This window comes from Anabas testudineus, chromosome 19 (genome assembly GCF_900324465.2).
Source record: "Anabas testudineus chromosome 19, fAnaTes1.2, whole genome shotgun sequence".
NCBI lineage: Eukaryota > Metazoa > Chordata > Actinopteri > Anabantiformes > Anabantidae > Anabas > Anabas testudineus.
Window position 1 is genome coordinate 1808216 of NC_046628.1, and position 23414 is coordinate 1831629.

Sequence of the window (23414 nt, forward strand, 5' to 3'; positions counted from 1 at the left end):
TATACTGGCATTACTTATAGATAGTTCAGAGTCACCTGAGCAAACTCTGACTATAAGCTTTATAAAAATTTAAGGTTTTAAGTCTAATCTTAAATGTAGAGAGCGTGTCTGCCTCCCGAACCTGAACTAAGAGGTGGTTCCACAGGAGAACCCATTCTACATTTGGAAACTCTAGGAACTAAGTAAACCTGCACTCTGAGAACAAAGTTTTCTGCTGAGAAAATATGGAACTATAAGGTCTTTTAAATATGATGGAGCTTGATTATTAGGTGACTATATGTAAGGAGAAGGTTTTTAAATTCTATTCTGGATTTTACAGGAAGCCAATGGAGAGAATCTAACGTAGGAGAAATATGATCTCTCTTACTAATTCCAGCCCGGGACTCTATTAAAGTTTCTCTCCTGACACATAGGATGCAGTGCTCGTTCCAAAATGTCCATTTTAGTTTTAAAGTTGGCAGATGAAGTGGAACACCTGCTGAAACCTGCGGCCACGCAGTAATTTTCCTTCTGGAGATCCATAAATCCAATGCTTTTATTTCACTGTTTATTATTGTTATTTTTATTACATGGGACCATATATATATGCCGTATCCTCTCTCTCTCAGTCACTACAGTTTGGAATAAAATGTAGTAACAGATGTAGTTATCAAATGATATGTTGCTATGATAATAATAATAATAATAATAATAATAATAATAATAATAGTAATAAGAGGAATAAGAATAATAAGAAGAAGAATATAGAGGAAAGTCATTTTGGGGTTAGCAATGATTTTATAGAGTAAATATTAGTAGATCTGAAACCCTAGAAATTCTTGTCTCTGTGTTCCAAAATAAACATGTCCTTGGGTTTTGACTGGGTCAGAAGTATTTACAGTAAATTAAAGGTTGAGTAAGCCTACAACAAACAAAACAACAACAAGTTTTTTTTTTCCATAGGCAAGGCAGATATGTTTCCATGATTCCACTAATGTCTTTACTGCACATAGCCAAAAAAGAAAGTCATCACTTGTGATCATAAATGTCAGTTTAGTGAACACTGCTCTTAAGTTTTTGAAGTTTTCGAGTTTCCTGTTTGAAAAAAGAACCGTAAAGGCTGTCGCACCACGACACGCCCACTCCCATCTAAGCCAATACGAGAGCAGAGTACTCTACCGTCATCCAATCAGGGCGCGCTGCTCCTTCCTCCAGGCAGAACGCTCCCCAACATGGCTGCTGCTGTGCAGTGCGGGTTCAGAAGTAGCTGCATTTGAGAGTAAAACGTAAATTTAAAAGCTACCGACAACGCCCTGGATATAAGAGAAGGTGAGTTCACAGGCTCATTTTGCACACCTGCGAACTGTGTTGTGATATCCAGTGTTGTAACAGTGTGTTGTGTTGTAATGTCGAAGCATCTATGCGGTTAGCATCTGCTTTTGACACCAGGGGAACGTCGCGATGCCAGTTTTTACTGTATAAAGAAAGGACGAGTTAAAACTCTGTGGTTCAATTAACAAACGTTTCTTACGATATGTTGTCAACATAAAGGCTGTCTAAAGAAAATTTAAGCCAGGCAACTCGAGCTGTCGTTTTCGACCGAGCGGTTATTTACTTGGAATTTCACCTAACGTTAATCCAGTGGGTAACTTAAAAAATAACGAACATTTAAGCTAGCTAGCTAGCTAGTTAGCAGTGGAGTAAACCCTTTAGAGGCTGTCTTGGTTGTGGTTAACTGGCTTAAACATAGCTGGTAGTAGCAGTAGCAGTTTGTTGTTAGAGCTCCTGGTTGAGGACTACACAGCTGATTGTGACTGATTATTCCAGGTAACGTGCAAGTTAAGACGACGAGGCTAAGCATCTCAGCCAGACACTTCTGCCAGATCTGGAAGATCTACGGGATTTGTAAGTGACAAAGACTGACATACAATGAATGCAGTTGACTTTTTAAACCTTTGACATGCATTTTTTTTTTACTGAAGATCATGTCACAGTAGGAGCGGACTTACTAATATGAATGACAGGATTTCATGTAGCTGCTTTAGTTTCAGGGTGTTCCTACTATGACTAGCATGGCTCACTGTTAAGTGGAAATAGATCAGAGTGCTTATTTATGTTTTTAGTAGCATCCATGCTTTTTCTGCTGTCACAAGTGAAAACATCTGTTGTGAAACTGGTCTATTGCTACATATCTTTCTGAATTGAACACCTCTTGTAGCCAGTCTTTATGGAGCTGCATACTGTAAAACTCTAGTTTCTTGTTTGACTTTGCCTTCTCCTAGGGTTAGAGCCTTCTCACAGTGTTACATTGTAATAAGTAAACCCACTCAACCCTCAGTCTGCCTGGCTCTTTTTTCTGTTTGGCTGAGCACTGTCAACTTTCAACAGTCTAACCAATGGAGACTGCTGACGCTGGAGTTCAGTGGGGTTTTATGTGCCAGAGGAAGCTGCTTATGTGGGCAGAGTGAATGGACCTGGTGTCAGTACATCCAGGGCCTTGGTCTGCTTTTTAACTGAGCTTTTGTCCTAACATCTGAGTGCTGTCACTGAAGGCCCAATACTGTACACCATTACGGTTAAGTTCAGCTAAGCAGCTTGAAGTGGATGATGAACAGTAGATTCTGTCAGTACAGTTATATTTAGAAGCTAATTTATTCCTTATTGCTTACATTGCAATAAAATATGTACTTATTTGATGTTGTTTCCTTTCTCCGCAGACCTCCACATAAATGTTATGAAGAGTATCTATGTGCTGCACCTGAACAACAATTAACGGCCAAAATAAAAAAAGAACTCCATATCCCAGAGTTCCCTGCTTCTCTCTGCTGGTCCTGCAGGCGTGGGAGTCTCTCCTGTCACACTGGCAGAAAAGGTGTGGCATGAGGTGTTGCCAGGTGGGGGACCAAGGCTGCACCCACCTGCCCTCTTCGTTTTCCTCCGTTCACATCTGAACTACTTGAGATTCTGCGGGCGGTGGGCAGAGTGGAATCCTGCCGGGGCCTCAAGTGTGCAACATCCAGATCTGGAGATTGCAGAGCGCTACTGACAGGGCTCTGCCAGGTGGTGTTGGCTGCTTGAGGAGCAGAGCATGTTGAGTGGTTGTGGTTGTCATGGAGCCGCAGGATAAGAAGCAGGTGAGTTTAGTTGCTTAGTTAACCAACTGTCTTTGCTACCAAATGTCCCTGAGGTGGAGAGTTGTTTACTGAGATGATGGGCCCTGTGGGATTTGAACTATTCTCTGGGAAGATCTCAGCTCTGCTGGAAAGTTTCCTACCATTAATTTATGCTTTTCTAAAGTTATTTGGGGCACTCTTCAGGAAATAAATTACCTAATCTCTAAAAGAGCAGATGTGTCTTTAAGGCCTCAATACACTATAGTTTTAGGTTTTCATAAAAGCAAGTTCACGGTCATAAAAGTTGAGCTGCAGTTAAGTAATTAGGCTTCCAAAGTCTGGTTTCTTGTAAGAGAGAAATGCCACACTTTTGCCTTCAAATGTTAGCCAGTGTTTTCAGATTTATACACTTTGGAACACATTTTAGTTTGGATAGATGATAGGGGAGAAAAAACAGTGGCTTGTTTACAACCTGTAAATAAGATATATTGTAACCATGCCAGCCATTTAAATTAAAAATGTATGTGTACATACAATTGTTAGGAATGCATTAACAGTATCAGCAGTAGTCCTACATTGCATGATATACTGTGTGCTACAGCGATGGGAACTACCACTATCTAGGGAAAGCATGCATCAAACAAACTAGGTCGTGAGACATGTTATTTGACCATGTCTGAAGGCCAAAGTATTTATAGATGGTCTGAATGCCCACACTCAAAAGCTTCTAGCATAAAGTCTGCTATGCTTAAAAAAGGTAAATTGTCATACATTTAGTAATCTTTCCATTAACAGTGTGTGCTAGTGTTTATTGTATACTGTACACACAGAAAAGAGGAAGGTGAATGAAAAATGAAAATGGAGAGAGAAGTTAAATTCCTCCCTCTTGTCACACCAACAAGTTGCAGGATGTTTTTTTAAATATAATGGACCTCTTCATATATTTTCTACACATAGTGTAGAGGAGCAGTTCACTACCAGGACCAACATAATGAGTGTAAGAACTTAATCATAGCCACTGTTGTATTGCTAAGTAGGCTCAAAGAAGAGTTTTGTTGCTCTTCTCATCATTACATCCCCACCAATGTGTTGTGTGCCATCATACAATCATTATGGTACAGTCAGAAACATGTTGCTGCTGTCCTGCTGAAGGAGACATGAATGCCCTAGAAGTCGTAGAAGTAGACCTTCAGTAGTTTGAATTCACATTTGTTCTTCGCTACAGATTCATGGGATGCCACATACTGCCTGCTTCTCTGTTTGTTAAGGCACCATTACTAAGGCTGTTTAGGCCCCTTTTGTCTGGTTAAAAAATTCCTGTTGAGGGAAAACAACAAAAATGAGGAAAATGGAAAGATATTTATAGTTTGGGTGTGTGGGCTGTGGAGATTGAAAGCTGAACCCTGTGTGTATATTTTCATAACTGTGTGTGTGTGTGTGTGTGTGTGTGTGTGTGTGTGTGTGTGTGGTGTGTGTGTGTGTGTGTGTGTGTGTGGTGTGTGTGTGGTGTGTGTGTGTGTGCATAGGATCACATATCTACCCTGACATGAAGTGTGGGAAAATGTCGCTTTCCCATTAACATCAGATGTGGCTCTGTTTTTCTTCTCTCTTGACTTTGCCATCTTATTGGTTTGAGGCTAGACTGCTTTTCAGTGGTCACTTTCAGTTTTAGAAAATGCATTTTCTTGTTTCCCCCTCATATACCAATAACATACAGTTATACTTTAATTTTGAACCACAACCATCAGCATGGATCGACCGATACTACATAACTCGATTCAGGAACAAACCACTTTGGGACATCCTTAGTTTAATATCATTGTCATTTGAATATCTGTCATACATTATCTGTCTGCTGTGGGCTTTTATTTTTCTGCTGTCCACAATGGACTATGGAGATATCCTGTATACTCTTGCTATTAAACCACTAGATCTGGTCTACCATAGTGTTACTTACTTTATTACTGCTGACAGCTATTGGACCACTTCAATAGATGGTGGATGATCTTCATTGCCATCCCAAATGATGTCTTCATATATAAGGCCTCACTCTCTAATCTGTTGAGATACTGAACATACTGTACAGTATGTCATATTTGTGGCTGTGGCTGTGAATTTGCTGTACGATGCATACATGCAGGATCAAACAGAAATATTTCAACATTTAATAAAGGACTGCTACATTTGGCTTTACCTTCTTCCTTCATCAATGGCAGCTGTGTGTGGCAGTGTGCACCATAACAGGGTCCTGGAAATACTTCACCTAAATGGAATGTAGTTTTTTATGTCAGTAATTACACCTTTGCTTTTTCTGCTTGGGCTTGCTACAATGTATGCTGGGGAAAGAGCTGTATACAGAAAAGAATTTAGTACCAAGGTTGTAAGACAACATATTACAATTATATTTAATTTGTGTGATTTACACCATGAACTTATCAGCTGACTTTTTTTACTTAACCACTTTATTTACAAAGATTCAGATTATGACAATGTATATCTTCGTCTTGCAGGAGGAGGATGCTGTGACCCTGGGCCTGTCGACTGGCCAGGCACTGCTGAAGCTCCGGGACCAGCTCAGCAGCCTGCTAGAACAGCACCAGAGATCTGCACACAGACAAGCCTCTGCACAGGTATGCACACGTGCATTTTTACAGTATGTCAGTCTTCAATTTAGTACATGTTTAATCTGTCCTAAACTCAACTTGAATTACATCATCGTGAGATTATTTAATCCTCATCAGGATAAAAGTACAGAAAAAGCCACAGTATGTGTTCCACACTGGCCTCAATCTCATCTACTGGGTTATTTTCACAATATTTTCACAGGAACAGTGGGTGAATAGCTTCCTTTACCACGGAAACCGTCACTCCTGCCTTCATTGGCCGGGAGGTGCCCTCACTCTACTAGTGGTGCTGGGACTCTTCTGTTGCCATGGCAGCCAACCAAAGGGCAGGTATGTGGGCGTGTGCGATACAAACACAAGTCAGAAATAGTTTTAGATCACCAGCTAAGCAAACACCCGATGTTGCTGCTCTGGTTGTGTCACACAGCAGTCTTAGCCTTTCCCGAGCTGCTCTGCCCTCACTCGAATGCATCCTGTTTCTATTGTTGTGACTTAATAGTTGCAGGAGGAGGACGTGAACTCACCTTTCAGACATGGACTCCTGCCCATTGATCTGATGGCATCTGAATGCATCAGCATGAGCAACATGGTGACTTTTCTGTGAAAGTCACAACAGCAATCTTACTAGATCAGACCTAGTAACAGTTACACATTACTTTCAGTTTGGTACTGTATGAACTGCACACAGTCACATTTAAGCATAAACACCAGAGCTATTATTGTTTATTAAAATGAAAACTGTTGGTTTTAAAATATCTTTGCAAACTGAAATAAAATAATTTAACAGAAGAAAGTTGAAAATGCACAGCAAGTCTATTTTTTGTTTTGTTTTTTATTAATCACAGGATAGATGTTTATCTCTGTGCATGAAGTAGTGTGAAGTAAATCATTTAAATTCTCAATTACTGTCTATACAGTAAATGTGTTATACTGTTGTGAATATGGCAGATATTGCACACGTACCATCATGTGGGTATTTGCATTGTTTAACATGAAGTTGTGTACAAAACAACAAGAAACATACAGAGTGTCAGTTAAATCAATACTACTACTTTATATATAAAAACTCAAACTGCTGCTTTCTGTCACATGTGCTGTGAGGGCACTGCACTACCAAAATGAGACAGAGTTAAACACTCAACGTTTAAAAACTATCCATCACTCATTGTGTTGTAATTCCTCTGATACTTATGAGTCTGCTATTCTGCCTTTTCCCTCTACAGTTCTGGTGTAGAGCTGGTGAATGGTGTAGCCCTCCTCCTCCTCTTCCTGCTGAACCTGCTGCTGGTCGGACGTCAGGAGAGGCTGAAGAGGAGTGAGATGGTCAGGCGCCTCAAGAGCATTATCACACAGCTGAGTGGTGAGTCAGGCTGTTGCCGCACTACTGGAAATGCACAAAATTGATGGCCTTTGAACTTCCTGTACAAAACAGTCTTAACTATTTAGCTTCTCTTATACACCCAACTGTTTGTAGCTAATTTTCTCAACATTGACATGAGTTTTAGGAGCACAGACTGTTGTCTGTAGTGTGCAATTCAGCTTCAGGTGTCCACATTCCACTTATCACTTTGTGGTATGGTATTAATCTTCTATTAATCAAGAGCACCTGTTTGTAAAGAAACTAACTAACTAGCTAACTTTTAAATGAACCATTTAAAATATGAACAAGAATCTGTATTATTAGAATGTTATTGATACAACTTTTCTCCTCTGTAAAAAAAATCATTTAGTACATAATTTATACTAGTTCAGACCCGACCTCCATTCAGGAACAGATTTTAGGGGACCCTGGACTGAACCATTGTCCACCTTTACAAAATCAGCGACACCAGTTTTGTAAAGGTGGGCACCATCAGGAGAACTGAATCATCTGTGGGCTGTGATGATGTGTTTGCTGTTACTACATTTATGTACGCCATCCTCCCTTTTCTTTCTCTCCATCTACATGCTCACTTTTTTTTCCACCGTTGCTCCAGACTACCTGTCAGGGTGTGTGGATGAAGTGCAATGGGCCCAGTCACTGTACCCTGATTTGTACACACCCTCATCCCCTTCGTGGTCCCTTCACTGGACCTACCGTGACTCCCAACTGGTCAATCTGCCTGTCAGTCTGCTGGTAGAAGGAGACATTATCGCTCTGAGACCTGGCCAAGAGGCATTTGCATCACTCCGAGGCATTAAGGTCAGTAAGTCTGTGTAGATACTCGGAGCCCCTTCCTCTTTCAGTGTTGAGCTGACATACATCCAGTCATATTGAGTGAACTTTACTTGCAGTAGCATCAGTTGAATTCTGTTCTTCATTTGAATTTTGCAGAAATATTTTCTTTATTCTTACTCGAAGGTGTTTTTAGCTAATAGAAAGTTTTACACTGCTGGTTAAACAAATGAGATTAGTGCTGGAAGGTGGATTTGGTTATCTTAAGACAGAACCAGGTGAGCTAGTTTCCCCTTGTTTCCAACTGTAGCGTCACTGTAGCGTCATATGTCCCATTAATCTTCTTACCTAGTTACTGGAGAGATATTTAATGAATTTTTCAATATGTCAAACAGTATGAGATGCTAAATCTTTCCTCATCCCTCCTTAGGATGATGAACACATTGTGTTGGAGCCAGGAGATTTATTCCCACCATTTTCCCCACCTCCTTCCCCACGAGTCAATGAGAAAAGAGGGCCCCAGAGTCCCCAGCAACACCGCCTCTTTAGAGTGGTCCGGACGCCAGTACTGGACACAGTCAGGTAGGGAGCCTAGATCTTGAGCTTCAGGTAGCAGATCAGATTTACTGTACTGATTGGCATGTGTCAGCAAAAAGCGGAACACGTTCAACTTTTAGTTGTTTTTTCAACAGGAACAGTTTGGAGTTGGCGCTGTCTCGGCCAATCACAGTATTAGATAATGAGAGGTTCACAGTGCAGTCAGTCATCACCAAGCTAGTCTGTCCTGCTGTGCTGGTGAGCAGTGTGTTTTTCACTGTATTTAGAGTCATTTTTCTCATTTTAATATTTTCCTCATTTTACTCAATATGTATGTTTATGGTGTCTGACTTTAGCTGGCGTTCCTGGTAGTTAACACAGTCCGCTACTTTTTTGATGCACCTGGCCTCACCCCTCCCTGCTACAATTTTTTTCAACTCCAGGTACAGCCTATTTAGTTTAAAACAACAGTCCAGACTTCATATATAATCTTCATCCTAATTAAAAACATATTAGATGACAGAAATGTTGTGTGTGACGTTGTATTTGCAGCTGATGGGTGTTCTGCCCATCTTGCCCCTGCTCTTCCCTGTTATGTGGGTGCTGGTGAATGCTTTTGGAGAGGCCAGGGTCCTCGCAGAGTTCAGCCGCGTGTCACCAGCTGGTCTGGTAAGCGATGCACACACAGATACACACACACACACACACACACACACACACACACACACACACACACACACACACACACACACACACGCAATAGTGACCTGTAACATTTTCATGTGCAACGACACAATTCACAGCTTTATTAACACTGTTTTTTTATCCTCTATTTTTAAACTAATATCTACACACTCATATACTGTAGGGTTAGACTGATATGTTGGTTTGATTCCAGCAGTCAGTAGTTTACTACAAACATTTCTAAGGTGGCCACAGAGTCAAAGAAAACATTAAACTGTTTCTTTTAGGTAGAAATTGTTGTTTTGGGCTGTCTAGGTTCCTGCATGTTTAGTAGGATTTTACATGGTCTTTGTTGCCGGAAGTGCAGCTGCTCCCTATACCGGTGATTCTCGGGTTTAGCAGGTTGACCTCACATTCAGCCACACACATTGACAAACACTGTTACTTGAAATGCAAACTGTTTTATTTCCGTGCTGGCTACTGGTCAGATGAGATCCATATCAGTCTAGCCCTAACATGCACACTCACACACAGAGGAGACACAGCCAAGGTCTCCCTCTGTGTTTTAACTAGACTTTTCTCTTGCCCCAGCTTGCTAAGTTCTCTGAGGACACTCTAAGCAGCTACACCGAAGTGGTTTCCTCGCAGGTATAACCTCTCGCTCTCTCGCTCCCCCCTCCCCTTTTCCACTGGCTTGTCTCCCAGCTCCACATGAACCCACCTGCCTTGACTTGCTCACTGTTCTCCCTCTTTTCAGCTCCCTCTGTGTAACTCCCCTTTTACACAGCTCTTATTGCACTTGCATCTCCAATCATCAGCTCTCATCTTTTGCATTCACTGCCATGGAAATCTTTATGGACACTTTGTGACTCAGATCACCTCTGTGATTCTCAATGTATTCACTTCCTTTTGTTTATTTGTTGCTTTTTTGATTGAGTACTATATTTTGCTTTCTTTTTTGTTCATCAGCACAAAATTCATTATTATCCTTTTTTGACATTTGGTTATTGGTCACTCTTTGTTAATGGATTGTTAGTCAGCACGTCTTGACCGAGCACCTCTGGATGTCTCTCTTCATGACCTGTCGTCTTATGGTGACACAACCTGTGTTTATGATACCTGTCACAACACCTGAGTAAAGCCAATCATTGTTGCCGAGCTAAAGTAATCAAAGAAAACAAAGCAAGTCAGCAGACATCATTAGATTACTATCATCATCTGAAGTCATCAGTGTTTTGTCATCAGTTGATTACATAGTAATTGATTGTGAGGGGCAATTCAATCTATGCCTGGCCTACCCAATTTGCTTGTCTGCCTACACTGCATGACCAATAATCAAGCTCATGTTGAGCCTGTGCTGGTTTTCCTCCCTTTGTGTCATTTCTTTGTGTCATTTAGAATTACAGTCAAAGTGTTTTTTTTATGTTTTTTTGCATCAAATAAATGTACCATCTGTATCCAGTATATGAACTGCTATACAATCGCTAAGTATTCACCTCAGTGCATTGTACATTAGATTATAAGAGGAATAAATTGACATCTATCTCATTAATCTACACACAATAACTCATACTTAATTTGTATGTAGAAATTCTGAATTTTATAGATTCATAAAACTGAATCTGAAATCTGACATGCACATAATTATTTACATCCTTAATTCAGAACTATGTAGAAGCCTTTATTGGCAGTAAGTGCAACTCAGAATCCTCCTGGGTGATTCTCCCAGAGGCTACTCAGGGCCACTTCAGGTCATTGTTGTGCTAAAGGTGAACTGCCAGAGTTCTTTAATTTCACAATTGTTCTGGCCACTAACACCTATTGGTTTATAATAGAAATTATTTATATACTTGTCCTGATCTATTCTTCATCACAACGTGTTTACAGAGACTTCTTTGGACTTGGCTTGGTTTAACCTGTGTCCTGACATTCAGTGTTGTTGTGGGATTCAGGAGCAAGCTTTTGTAGACTACTTCTACTGATTGACATATGTCAAGTTTTAGATTCATCTCAAGAAACAGAAAGAACATTTTGCAAACATAAAAAAAAAAAAAAAATCAATACATGTGAATACTTAATCATACTTCATTAAAATAACTGTATACTGGCTTTTAAGGCTTAGATAGGTTAGTAAATTGTCTGCTTAGTTTGAGCCTTTAGCAGTTTAAAAATGTTAACCAGTCTATGTCTGTAGGCTGTACTCAACACATGGTGAAAGTCAGAGCTGTGCGCAAGCTTGTGTGAACCTAATGTACAGTATTTCATCCCTGTCATCAGTCAGTAGTTCATTGATACCTTTTTGCAGAACCCTACATTATGTTGGTTACAGTGTTTTTAAGTCACTGTATGGTTAGGGAGTGCTTATGGCGAGGCAATATAAATAGAACTTAAATTAACTATATAGTTGGGTTGAACAACAAAGTAGTAGAAGTAGGTTATTTATGCTTCCTGAAAAAAAGTCTAAGAAACTCTTCTTGTTTTTGTTTGTGCCAAACAAGTGATTTTGGGCTCACTCCACTATAAAATTCAAATCTGCATGTAAAGTACATGTTTTTGATTTCTCACAATGGTTTTGCACATTTTGCACTACTGTAGGTTTCACCTCCTGCCACTGGCACTGTAGCATAGAAGCTTTGTCCTGTTGTTTTAATAATGTTGATCAATCACAAAACTGACTGTCTGTTTTAGAGTTGATTTGGTCTTTTTGGCAGAACTGAATTTAATTTGTTTCCTCCCTGTTACTTAGAGTTAATTTGTCCAAATGACTAACGATTTTAGTTGCTATACCACTTATATTATATAAAGTGTATATATATAATAAAATATATGTATTACTTATGTACGTGTTTGTATTAAGATGTTTCCATCCTACTTCTGTTATCTTGTAGAAAGCAGTTCTCTAACTTATTTCTAATTAAGATAAATATTTCTATTAAGTGTGCATGTGTGTGCTCAAATTTACAGGAGATGCTGCGTTGTGTGTGGAGGCACCTGGTTGGCGTCTTAAAGGGAGAGTCTCAGACACTCTGCTACACTTCCAGCCTTTTACATACTCTGGGATCTGTCACTGTGAGTATTAGAGGTTAAACCATTTGGGACATATACAAGCAGTATATTGACTCAATAGTTACAGTGCCCATTTAAACTTATTAATAAAACCTGTGACCTAACTGAATTCAGCCCCTGTCTGCTGTGATACCCACAGGGGTAAATGCAGAACAAAGGACATCCATAGTTAAGTTCAAGTAGCAGCTGTTGATGATCCCACTTTTCTAAAATGTAAACTAATAATGTAAACATTGAGATTACCACAGCATTTTTCAGTTGATTTTTATTTTGCCGAAGACAAAAAAATAAATAGTCTTTTGTGTGCATATGTAGGTGCTGTGTTGTGTGGACAAGCAGGGTATCCTGTCATGGCCTAACCCTAGTCCAGAGACTGTGTTGTTCTTCAGTGGACGTGTGGAACCTCCTCACAATAGCCAGGATGATCTCAGAGATGACCTGTCTGTCAACTCCTACTGTCGAATGGAAGCAGATGATGACAGAGATGAGGTGTGTGTTTGCATACAAGCATGCATACATGTTATGATATGAACAGTGGAGATATGAGGACATATTGTAGTTTGATACCACTGTTATGAGGATGTTTTTCCCAGTGTTCACTACGTAACGATTGAGGGTAAAGGGCTGGAAAAAGTAAAGTCAACTAAGTAAACGCTCACTAGAAGGTTATTTCTAGTAGAAAGTCATCTGACTGGCTGTGACTACCGTACAGGCCCAGGAGGTGGAGGCTCTGCTCTCTCTACCAGCAGAGTCGTCCGCCCTGGTGGAGAGGCCAGAGGCCAGCGAGACTTCACATGAAACTGCTCGCTCATCTGACACACTCCGCATTCGCCATGCCTGCCAGCCCACACACGGTCGCACCAAACACCACTCTGGATCCAACGTAAGCTTCAGCCACGACACAGAGGGAGGTGAAGAGGACCAGGTCCAGGTAAAAAAAATTATCAGAATGAACCTTCATTCAGCAGGTTGATATGACTTTACTATTTCTGCTGTGTTCTAATGTTGTCTTTAACACAGATCCATTTTCATTACAGTTGTCTTTTTATTTTTGTCCCATTTGTCCTCAGGACTTTGTGGTGGGTTGCTTGGATGCAGAGGCCGAGGACTTTGTCTGTGACTACCACTTGGAGATGCTCAGCCTGTCACAAGACCAGCAGAACCCAGCCAGCATCCAGTTCGATAACCTTTCCTGGCAGTGCCACCTGCCTTCCCTTAAGCCGCTGGGCCTCAATATCATGCTGAACCTCTGCAATGCCAGCGTCACCCAGCAGCTCTGCCGGTTCTCTGACCACCTGTCCAACCTGGCTTTGCAGGAGAGCCACGGCACCGTGCTGCCAGTATACGTCCCCTGGGGGCTCTGTGAGCTCTCCAGGCTTATAGGTGAGGTTTGAACAGTGGTTGAATGGTGGTTTTGGCTTTACATTTTTAACTAGTTGGTCTAGAGCTGCATTTTCTATGCCAGAGTGCAGTTTGCCATTTAGTTTTCTGTTAAGTCGTGAAAATGCAGTGATAAAACAGATCCTGCTATGAAACATGCTATCAATAAACAATAAACATTAGGATTTTGTAGTGGCTGGTAGAAATAATTCAACTCAGTTGGAACCTTCATAGCTTTGAAACACAGCGGCTTTTAGGACATTTATAGGACTTTAGATTTGAAGGAAAGAATTTTATCAACATCTAACAAAACATACATACAGTATATAATAAAAAGACATCAGTACTGACAGGACGTGTTAATACAAATATGTTCATATGAATAAAGATTCAATGAGGTGTTAAAATTGGTATCTGTCTTTTCCTGTGTTTGTGTGTATCAGGGTTCACACCTGGTGCCAGGGAGCTGTTTAAACAGGAGAACCACTTGGCTCTGTACCAGCTGCCATCTGGAGAGAAAACCAAGGAGTTCACCTCCCGCCGCCTTCACTACTTCACCAAGCGCCAGCCTCCCATCTCCCACCTCATCTCGTTGTTTGTACGAGACTCCTCCTCCAGTGAGTCCAATTAAAACTTCACTCCTCCTGTGCCATTCTAATGGTCTGTTGTGCTTTATGGTACAGTTTTTAATTTGTAAATGTATTTGGGACATTTTGCTGCAAATAATAAATAAGGTTGTTTTTTTTATTTGATGCCCAAAGCGTCTGATGTTTTTATTGTAGATAACGTTCAGATGCTGTCACATGGATCTGCTGATCTTATCTTGGAGGCCTGCACTGACTTCTGGGATGGAACAGATATCTACCCTCTATCAGGCTCAGACAGGTATATATATCTTTCACACTCATCACGCTCATGTTGAAGCAAAAATTGATATTTTTTTACTGCTACATCATACATATTTAACTGTTTTTATCTTTTTTCTGTGTTACAGAAAGAAGGTCCTGGACTTTTACCAGCGTGCCTGTCTGTCAGGTTACTGCTCAGCCTTCGCCTACAAACCGATGCAAGTGTCATTGTCCAGCAAACTGAATGGGAAGTGTGTGGAGCTGGCCCCTGGTCCATGCCTGTTCTCTGGAGTGGAGCTGCCTTCCACCACTCCCATCAAACATAACTCCTGTAGGAACAGCTGGAGCTCAGACGGTAAGTTGGTGATAGAGAGACAAATTTAACAGATTAAATGGAACTTTTAGAATATTGTAACTTTTCTCTTTTCTTTTCCGTCATCATATATCCAGAGGGTATAGGTGAGGGGGTGGAGCGTGAGGACTGTGTTCAGGCCCTGAGTGGACAGATCTTCATGGGAATGGTGTCATCTCAGTTCCAGGCGAGGCTGGACACAGTCCGTCTCATTGATGCTCTAGTCACTGCTTGCATCCGCTTTGTTTACTTTTCTATGGAGGATGAGCTCCGCAGCAAGGTGAACACACAAATACATAGCTCATATGAACATTTTATAATCTGTGTTTCATGTTGGCCACAATGATCTAGGTATGATCATCTTTCCTTCAAAAAATAAATAGGCCCTTTACTCTGTTGTCTCACTGCCTCTGCTGACAACACAATGATTTTTCCTGCATTCACCTAAATAAATGTGTATTTTCCAGGACAGAGAGGGAAGGTAGGAAAAAACAAGAAATAAAAGATGAAGTGCTTAATTGAGCAAACAGATGTAATAGCTTGTATATACTAACTGACCCAACCATCCATTCATCCATTATCCTAATCACTTTTCCTAAGATGGGTTGCGGGGTTGCTGGAGCAAGTCTCAGATGTCATTGACATACAGAGACAGTCATCCATTAAAAGTGACATTCATATTCACATGCAGCTTTTCATGGCAGGTAGATGGGGCTCAAATTTAGTCATCTGATAAGGGTCTTCTCCCATCACAAGAATTAAATACAAAGTATTATCAAAGCAGTGGAAATTTATTATATGACTGTGTGTATGTTGGCTTAGAGGTGAAATAAAAAGACAGACACCTGGGGTACTCCATATTTGAGAAAATATTGGGGTGGGGGGGGTTATGAGGACACGCAGTATGAGGAACGTATACGATGTCAAGTGCATCACAGCAAAGAAATCATGTCTGTGTGAATGCTGTACCATACGATTTTGTGTTTATGTCACTGGTTTTGTGTGTGTGCAGGTTTTTGCAGAGAAGATGGGTTTAGAGACAGGCTGGAATTGTCACATCTCTCTGACCCCCAACGGAGACAGTTCCTATGATGGGGCTCCATCCAGCCCCAGTCATGGCTCCCTGCATGACTTGAACCAAGGTACCAAACTTGTGGTCATGCATGTAGGGGCTTTTACTTATGTTATTATTTCATGACCTGCTGTTCATCGTGCGTTTGGTTTAGCCATCAGTGTGGGTTGGGAGAGTCATTATTTAATAATAAATAAATAAATAAATAAATTTAATTTATTTTATTTTATTTTATGATAAAATAATGATATAATAAACACCTCTCTTATTGCCGTCTGTCTCACCTGGTGCTTCAGCACTAGAAGCTTCTCCCACAGCAGCATCTTGGCTGCTGTCCTCGTCCTCTCCAACATCTGTCTCTTTAATAATGTTACCATGAACAGTCCACTTGCTAATTGTTAATAAATTGTCTCAAAGCTGGGTCTCTTATTTACAAATGGCTCTAATGTCAATGTGTTTGTGAGAGACTGAGCTTTAGTGTCAGTTAACTTGACTTTAAATACTTTGAATTCATTATAAAACTCTAACAGGACAAATTATGCCAAGGTGCTTTGCCACAGTCCAAGTACTGTAATTAAGAGTGGCCCACCTAAATAAAGTCTGTGTGGGAAAACACTGGGGGTTCTGAATTATGGAGAGTAGGTCTTTGACTTTAGTCAACTCTCATCGTATCAGACTCTCGGGATGAAGCAGAAGGTCCACTACTGCCTGAGGAGGAAGTCCACTCTGACTTAACCAGTTTCCAGCCCGCAGACAGTGATGTGCCCAGCTTCCTAGAGGACTGCAACAGGGTAAAAACACTTTTATTAAAACCAGTGAAGCTACGGCTCACTTCAGATCAGCCTTAGAATAAAGACTGATACAGTACTGAAACTCATCAAATGTAGTCTAAGCATTTATTTTGAAATTTGTCAGGCCAAGCTACCTCGTGGTATCCGCCAGGTTCGCCCTCATTTGAAGAACATTGATAATGTTCCTCTTTTGGTGCCACTCTTCACTGACTGCACGCCAGACAGTAAGTTTTGTTTGTGTTGTACATATTAATTAATTCTCCTCTTGTGTTAGTCCATGAGTCAAAGTGTCAACCTAATCTTAAGTCTTCACCTGTCCTTCAACAATGAAGTGGTTTGTGTTGAGGAAAAGTATCTGAGTAGTATCTGCTTTTGAGCAATGCATTTACAGTGGTGTTTTCCTCACAGCCATGTGTGAGATGATGAAGATAATGCAGGAAAACAGGGAGGTTACATGCTGTCTGGGAAGTTCTGCCAATTTCCGCAACAGTCGCTCATTCCTACAGAGTGACCTCAGGTATACAAAATTTAATCAGTGACTATGTGTTAGCACACAAAATGAATTCTGATTGGCCCACGTGTGAATTTTCATCCTTCTTCCTCCACAGCATCGCTTTGGACCCTCTTTACCCCTCTCAGTGTTCGTGGGAGACGTTTGGCTATGCCACAGGAGGAGGATTTAACTCTGACACTGAAGGTCTGTCTCCTCTAAGACTCTCTGGAAAACTCAACAGTCTGGGCTGCTCCGTCACCTTCCACCAAGGAGAGAGTGTCAGCATGATAAAGCTTATAGAGCAGGTTAGACACACACACACCCGACATACTCAGTAAGCCGGAGACTGTTGTACTTATTCATTAATTTATCTTTGGGTGAATCTGTTTCAGGCACGACACACAACCTACGGCATCCGCAAATGTTTCCTCTTCCTGCTGCAGTGCCAGCTGAGTCTGGTCATCATCCAGGTTTGTCATTTCTCTGTTTATATCATTGCCAATTAACTTGTTCAAATTAAAATTGTGGTGCCACAAAAGAAACTACAAAACATATGTGAGTTCTTTTATGTCAGATTCAGCATCTCCACATCAGTCACCCACTGAGAATGAATTGTTAGGGTCAAGCAATAGTATACACCTTTTGTGTTTCTCTCCATCTATGTTTTTGTTTGTGTTCATCTGTAGTTCTTAGCCTGTCTGGCTCAGCTTCCTCCTCCACTGAACACTACTGACATCCTGTGGCTGTCCTGCTTCAGCTGTCCACTTCTAAGGTAAGCCCACTTTACACACATTAAAACTTTGACCAATTAATACTGAGGTACTGTGTTGTGCTGAATGTCGTACTAATGTTCCATTTGTATTGTGTTCACAGTGTCTCTCTTTTGGGTAAGCCACCAGACAGTACAGTCATGACAGTTGCCACAGGGAAGAACCTAGATGCCATTCCAAGAAAGGTAGGATCATGTGTTCGTGTGATCATCTCAGTACAGATGACAGGAAGTGCACTGTATTTTTGGTTTGCCTCGCTCATGGTTTCCTCTTTGACCAGACCCAAAACTACTTCCTTGGCTGTTTCCTGTTGAAGTTTGGTCTGACAATGTGTGCCTACCTGGTGGCCTTCGGGTTTACCCTGCAGGAAATCTGCAATCTCAATCTCAATCTCGTCTTAGCTGGCAACTCGACTGTCACCTGCCTTCACATATTCAAAGCCAGGTAAGAGCAGCATTATCTAACTGTCTAATTGTTCCACAAGCTCAACAAAAAACTGAGCAGATTTTCATAGTAAAAGGTTTAAAGCCTCTGTGCCCTTGTGTCCATCCAGTCCATCCCTTCCATACTTGTAAATATTGCATCTCAGGAACCCGCTGAGAGCATCAAATATCCACCTGGAATCTTATCAGATTTTTGGTGGTCAAAGTTCAAGTTCCTGTTTTTGTCATCACGTACCTCAAGTGATGTAATTTCATTTCATTATATCTGGCATAAAGATTAGACCCTACCTTTGGGACTATAGAACACAACTCATTGTACAGTCTCTGGTCATATCTCGGCTTGACTACTGCAGTCTTACTGATGGGGTTACAAGCAAGCACCATCAAACCTGTCCAGATGATCCAAAGTGCAGCAGCACGTCTAATTTTGATCATCAGGACACACGTTACACCACTTTTCAGATCTCTTCACTGGCTTCCTGTAGCTGCCCGCATCAGATTCAAAGCCATGACCCTTACCTACAAAGTGGTCACTCAACAGCACCGGCCTACCTGAACTCCCTCATCCTGGTCTACAATCCCTCTATGGTTCCCTCATCTCACCTAAAAAGATCCTCGATGGTGGAACGACCTACCCACCTCTGCACGCTCAGCGGCCTAACTCTCACTCAACTTGCTTAAAACAGAGCATTTCTGAATCTCAAATCTTTTTTCGAGTAATTTTTTTACTGTGACTGCAGCTCCTCGAGTGACGCTCCTCACTGGTTCAGTGAACTGTCAAACGGCCTGCTGCTGACTCAGAAGGTCATGGCAGGGTTCCTTGTTTTACACACAGGTAGGAACTCCCTCTTTCATACTCTATGCTGTGTAAAGCGTGGTTAAGCTGACTCACGTTTTTTTAATCCGTTCTGTTTGTTTTTCCAGTGGTGATCTCCTTCAGCTATGTTCACCGCTCTCAGCCTTTGTGGAGAAAGAGTCCGTTTAGCAACACCTGGTGGTGCCTCACAGTGCCTGTGGTGTAAGTTATCACATTATTTGTATACAATTTAGAATTCATCTATATGATTTATTATATAATTTAGAAGAATCCAGTTATCTCAACTATGTTGAACTACATATCTGTTATTGTTTAGTCATAGACTAAAGTTAGGTTTATCCTTGGTGTAACTGGTTAATGACAGCCCTGTTCCAGTTCCTGAGGACAGAACCGCAACACAAAGCCATGGTCGTGCATGTTGTGCATGTTTCTGGACCATTTACATCTATAATAAACATGTACTCCCCAACCTAGAACCAGAGAAATCTAGTTAAACATGAGTGAAATCCTCATTTACAATAAATCCAATTACCATTGAGCATGTCTGTGTAACTCACACACCTTCTCTTCCTGCCCACCTCTAGTCTCCTTGGCCAAATTGTTCAGGCCACGTTGGATTACCTGTTGTGGCACAACCAGGGCAGCCTCATGTCTTTTCAGCTGCGTGACATACCACTGCTCGCCTGGCTGCTGGTCTCTCTGTCTCTGCTGCTGGTGGTGGTGGTCAACGAAGTGGTGAAGCTACATGAGATACGGTATGGAGGAAAGATGCAAAACAGAGACATCTTCATGTAAATAGGGAAAAGTTTGGGCTCACCTTCTTATGCAGTAGGTTTTTTTTTGATTATGATATTTTCTACATTGTAACTGGCAAAAGCCAGATAACGTTTTCCACAGTTCAGTGATAGGAAGGAGAAACATATTAGAAATCATTTGGATTGTAGTGACGTTTGAACAACAGAAAGAAGCACACAGAGAGGACAAGGTGATGTCACAGTATTGTATTACAGGAAATTCAGCTGCGATCAGAGTAGGATTATTGAGGACTATTTAGTGGCCAGATGAATCTTTCATTTTCTCTCGTCTTCTTCAGATCAGGGATGTGTTGTGAAACTGGACTACACAACTTTCTGTCTCAATCATAAGCCGTTGTTTGTCCTCTCTGTTTCAGGGTGCGTGTTCGATACCAGAAGAGGCAGAAGCTGCAGTTTGAAACGAAGCTGGGGATGAACTCTCCATTCTGATGCCTTCCTTCTGAGAAAGTCAGTGTCAAAGCAATACTGGGAACCAGTCAACGCGTTGTGGAAACCAGGGAAGCGCAGGGTACAAACACTGTAGAACCCTCCATTTTCACTTTAGCCCTACAGCACTGCAACTATCACGTGGGGGAAATATGAACCAAATGTTATGTTGGACGTTTTATAAATAGATATTTAAAGTGGGTCTGTTAAAAACAGACCTTATTACAGAATTCCAAAGTATTCCGATTGAAAAGAGCCAAAATAGGCAACTAGTTATTGTCTGGTTTTAGATTGTTTTAAAGGCATGAGGAATGTTTTCTGGGGATGTTTCTACTTCTTCACTATCATGTGTGTTCCCCATCTCTGAGAGCCTTGTGCATGGTCACTCTCATCTCTAGGAATGCTACCAGTCCAGAACAATTCAGTTTGATTTTGTTGTGAAGTTCATTTTATCATATATCAAACCAGCCCAGTCTTCATCATTTTACATATTAATGTGTGGCTTTTCAGTTTAAAAGTAATGGTCCTTTTTCTATGGAACCCTGGAAGTGTTTATATTATAGTGTTTATATTATTTTAATATAATTATGAAATGAATATACATATAAAATAATTCAAGAAATTATTAAAACTAATCAAATTTCACATTCATTTTAAATTGTACATTATTAGTAATAGTTTATTAAAATAATATTTTGAAAATTGGAATTTTCTTTTTAAAGTGACGTTCAGAAGTCTGTTTTTCTTTATTTTTTAACCTTTTATTTAAAGAGATAGATCCCACTGAGGTTAGTTACCCCTAATTCAGAGTTATATCTGCTGGGTTCTAATTCTAATTCAGGAATACACGATGGACTGAAAAGAAAACAAAGACAAGTAGCACTGGAAAAAATGTCAGCCAATAAAACAGTGCAGCTACTCCAGTGGGAGTGATAATAATATTTTATAGTATTGAGCTGAGTTTTTATAATTTCTTAAATTATTTCTCAAAATATTGGTTAATTTTTCCAGGGTTGTAACCATTCTCCAAATCCACGGTTCAGTTCAGACCTTGATTACGTCTAAGAATTTTGGGTTTCACTAAATTGTGAAACAAAGAACAGTAAAAGCTAGTAAGCACTGAGTATGTTGTGGTTTCGGCCTCGGGCTCAGAGCACCGATATCATTTACTGTATATATTTTTACACAGTCCATATCTATTTCTTTTATTCTGCCCTTTGATTCCTTTAATCTTGACCACTGTGGTTGCATATATAACAAGGAGTTTAGCCCTTTCATTAGCATCAGAATAAGGTGTAACTACCTCTGGAAAATGTGACAAAGAAGCTGGTCTAGTCCTTTTTTGACCTTCAGCTACTGGGGTAACTTGCAAGGCAGTGTTCACTATTATTTTATTATCCTTTACATGAAATGGTTCATTAGCTAAGCCAAGATTAGATCTGCTGTAACACAGTCCATAGTGAAGATTAAGGACTGAATGAGATGAGTCATGTTCAATGCACACACACGTAGATTTTAACACATGATGAATGTTCCAGCACGCTACTTTGAACCCGCACAGTTGGCTGTGCAGTCCCTTCCCCACTCATGGATTTACTGCATACTGTACTGCGTTTAGTTCGGTATCTTAACATACCAGCGACCTCCCAAAGGTGCTTCATATCATTCAGTTGCCTTCCTTCTCAGCCTGTCTTCTCATTTCATGTCCCCAGCACCTCGACAGACAGGAGCTCAGGACATTAGTTAAGTATAAACGTTGATAGTTGCTTAGACTCAATCAGCAAAACTGTGAAAACGACCCCAGATTTCAGAGTTGATCTGCTGACCAGCATATTCTAGAGATCAAGATTACTTTCATGATCACACCCATCAATCTGCGGCTGTCGGCACGTTTTTATTTCCTGCTGTGATCAGGCCTTTTGATTTCTAGGTAACCCTCAGCAGCAGATGTCTGTATCACTGTCTGCCTTTTTCAATCAGACCAGCATCGTGTGTGGTGCTGTTTTTATTTCAAATGGACATGATTTTAATAATTTTACTGTATATGTACAAGGTGACTCATGGCAATGCATTACTTCAGAACTAAACATCAACTCTCTCAACAAACAGAACAAAGGAAATCTGTTTAATCAGTGCTGGATTAAGCTGCTGGGAGGGCCTGGGGCAGATCAATATTTCCATTTATTTTCCACAAAATGTATTATGTTGCAATGTATATTGATATTATGAGATAAATGTATATATAATGTAATATAGGATTTTTTTTTTCTTTTCATAATGTCACAATCGAGTCACATTTACATATGACATGTCACAGGTTTACCTCAGATTCTAAGATCCTTCTCCCTCATTCACTCAACCTTATTCCTAAACTAACTTCAGTCAATCAAAGAACCGATCAATCAGAGTTAACCCGGCGCTGCTGGGGATTCTGAACTTCTGAGGTCTGTTCTGGTATAAACATGGCCTATTGGGTTGAACCTCAGGACTGTAGCTAGCACTGAGTACAGGTCATGCTCTTTCACTGAGCATTTGAAAAAAAAAAAAACCTCACATGAATTTTACAATTCAAAACAGACTTTTCATCAATATTTTACAGCCTTGCTCGGTACATTAAACTGTGATACTGGCATTGAATTTGGTTTAGGCCAAAAACTAAATTCAACATTTTCCAATGAGAACTTTATAAAGATTTAATGCCTGTGACAAAATAAATCAACAGTGACCTCAGGAGTTTAAATGAAAATGTGTTTGAAAATTGGTATGTTTCTAAAATCCTGGATATGGCCCTGTGTTGTTTTTTTTTTTTTTGTTTGTTTGTTTGTTTTTTGTTATGTTTTACTTGTTTTTTTTCCTCTCACTGTTTTAGTTGTGACACTACACAAGCTGTTCCACATTTAAAGTGGGGTCTGTATGAAAATAGGTACAAGTAAAGATGTGCAAAAGCACAATTTGAATTTCTACTTTTATGGCACAAACGTATTTGTGATCACTGTCGGGATAGACAAAATATTCAGAATGAAACTACTGATGATGGGTTTTAGACCAA

General features: G+C 40.5%; 1 protein-coding gene across 3 annotated transcripts; it reads left to right on the forward strand.

Annotated features, from left to right (window-relative positions):
* Nucleotides 1–1200: 1200 nt before the first annotated feature.
* On the forward strand, nt 1201–23414 carry tmem94 (transmembrane protein 94). 3 transcript variants are annotated; one of them, XM_026351998.1, is made up of 33 exons: nt 1201–1308; nt 1807–1884; nt 2697–3113; nt 5603–5722; nt 5919–6046; nt 6940–7076; nt 7693–7898; nt 8302–8453; nt 8564–8666; nt 8765–8851; nt 8961–9077; nt 9684–9740; nt 12057–12161; nt 12474–12647; nt 12871–13089; nt 13229–13541; nt 13982–14155; nt 14321–14423; nt 14533–14741; nt 14837–15018; nt 15751–15880; nt 16486–16601; nt 16726–16825; nt 17010–17118; nt 17210–17399; nt 17487–17564; nt 17781–17866; nt 17968–18049; nt 18145–18308; nt 19048–19142; nt 19232–19325; nt 19709–19879; nt 20296–23414. In XM_026351998.1, exons 3-33 carry the CDS (start codon nt 3090–3092, stop codon nt 20366–20368), a joined length of 4098 nt encoding a protein of 1365 aa, XP_026207783.1. In that variant the 5' UTR covers nt 1201–1308; nt 1807–1884; nt 2697–3089; the 3' UTR covers nt 20369–23414. The 3 variants fall into 3 exon arrangements, with proteins under 3 accessions (XP_026207783.1, XP_026207785.1, XP_026207784.1); XM_026352000.1 differs by lacking the exon at nt 9684–9740; XM_026351999.1 differs by lacking the exon at nt 1807–1884.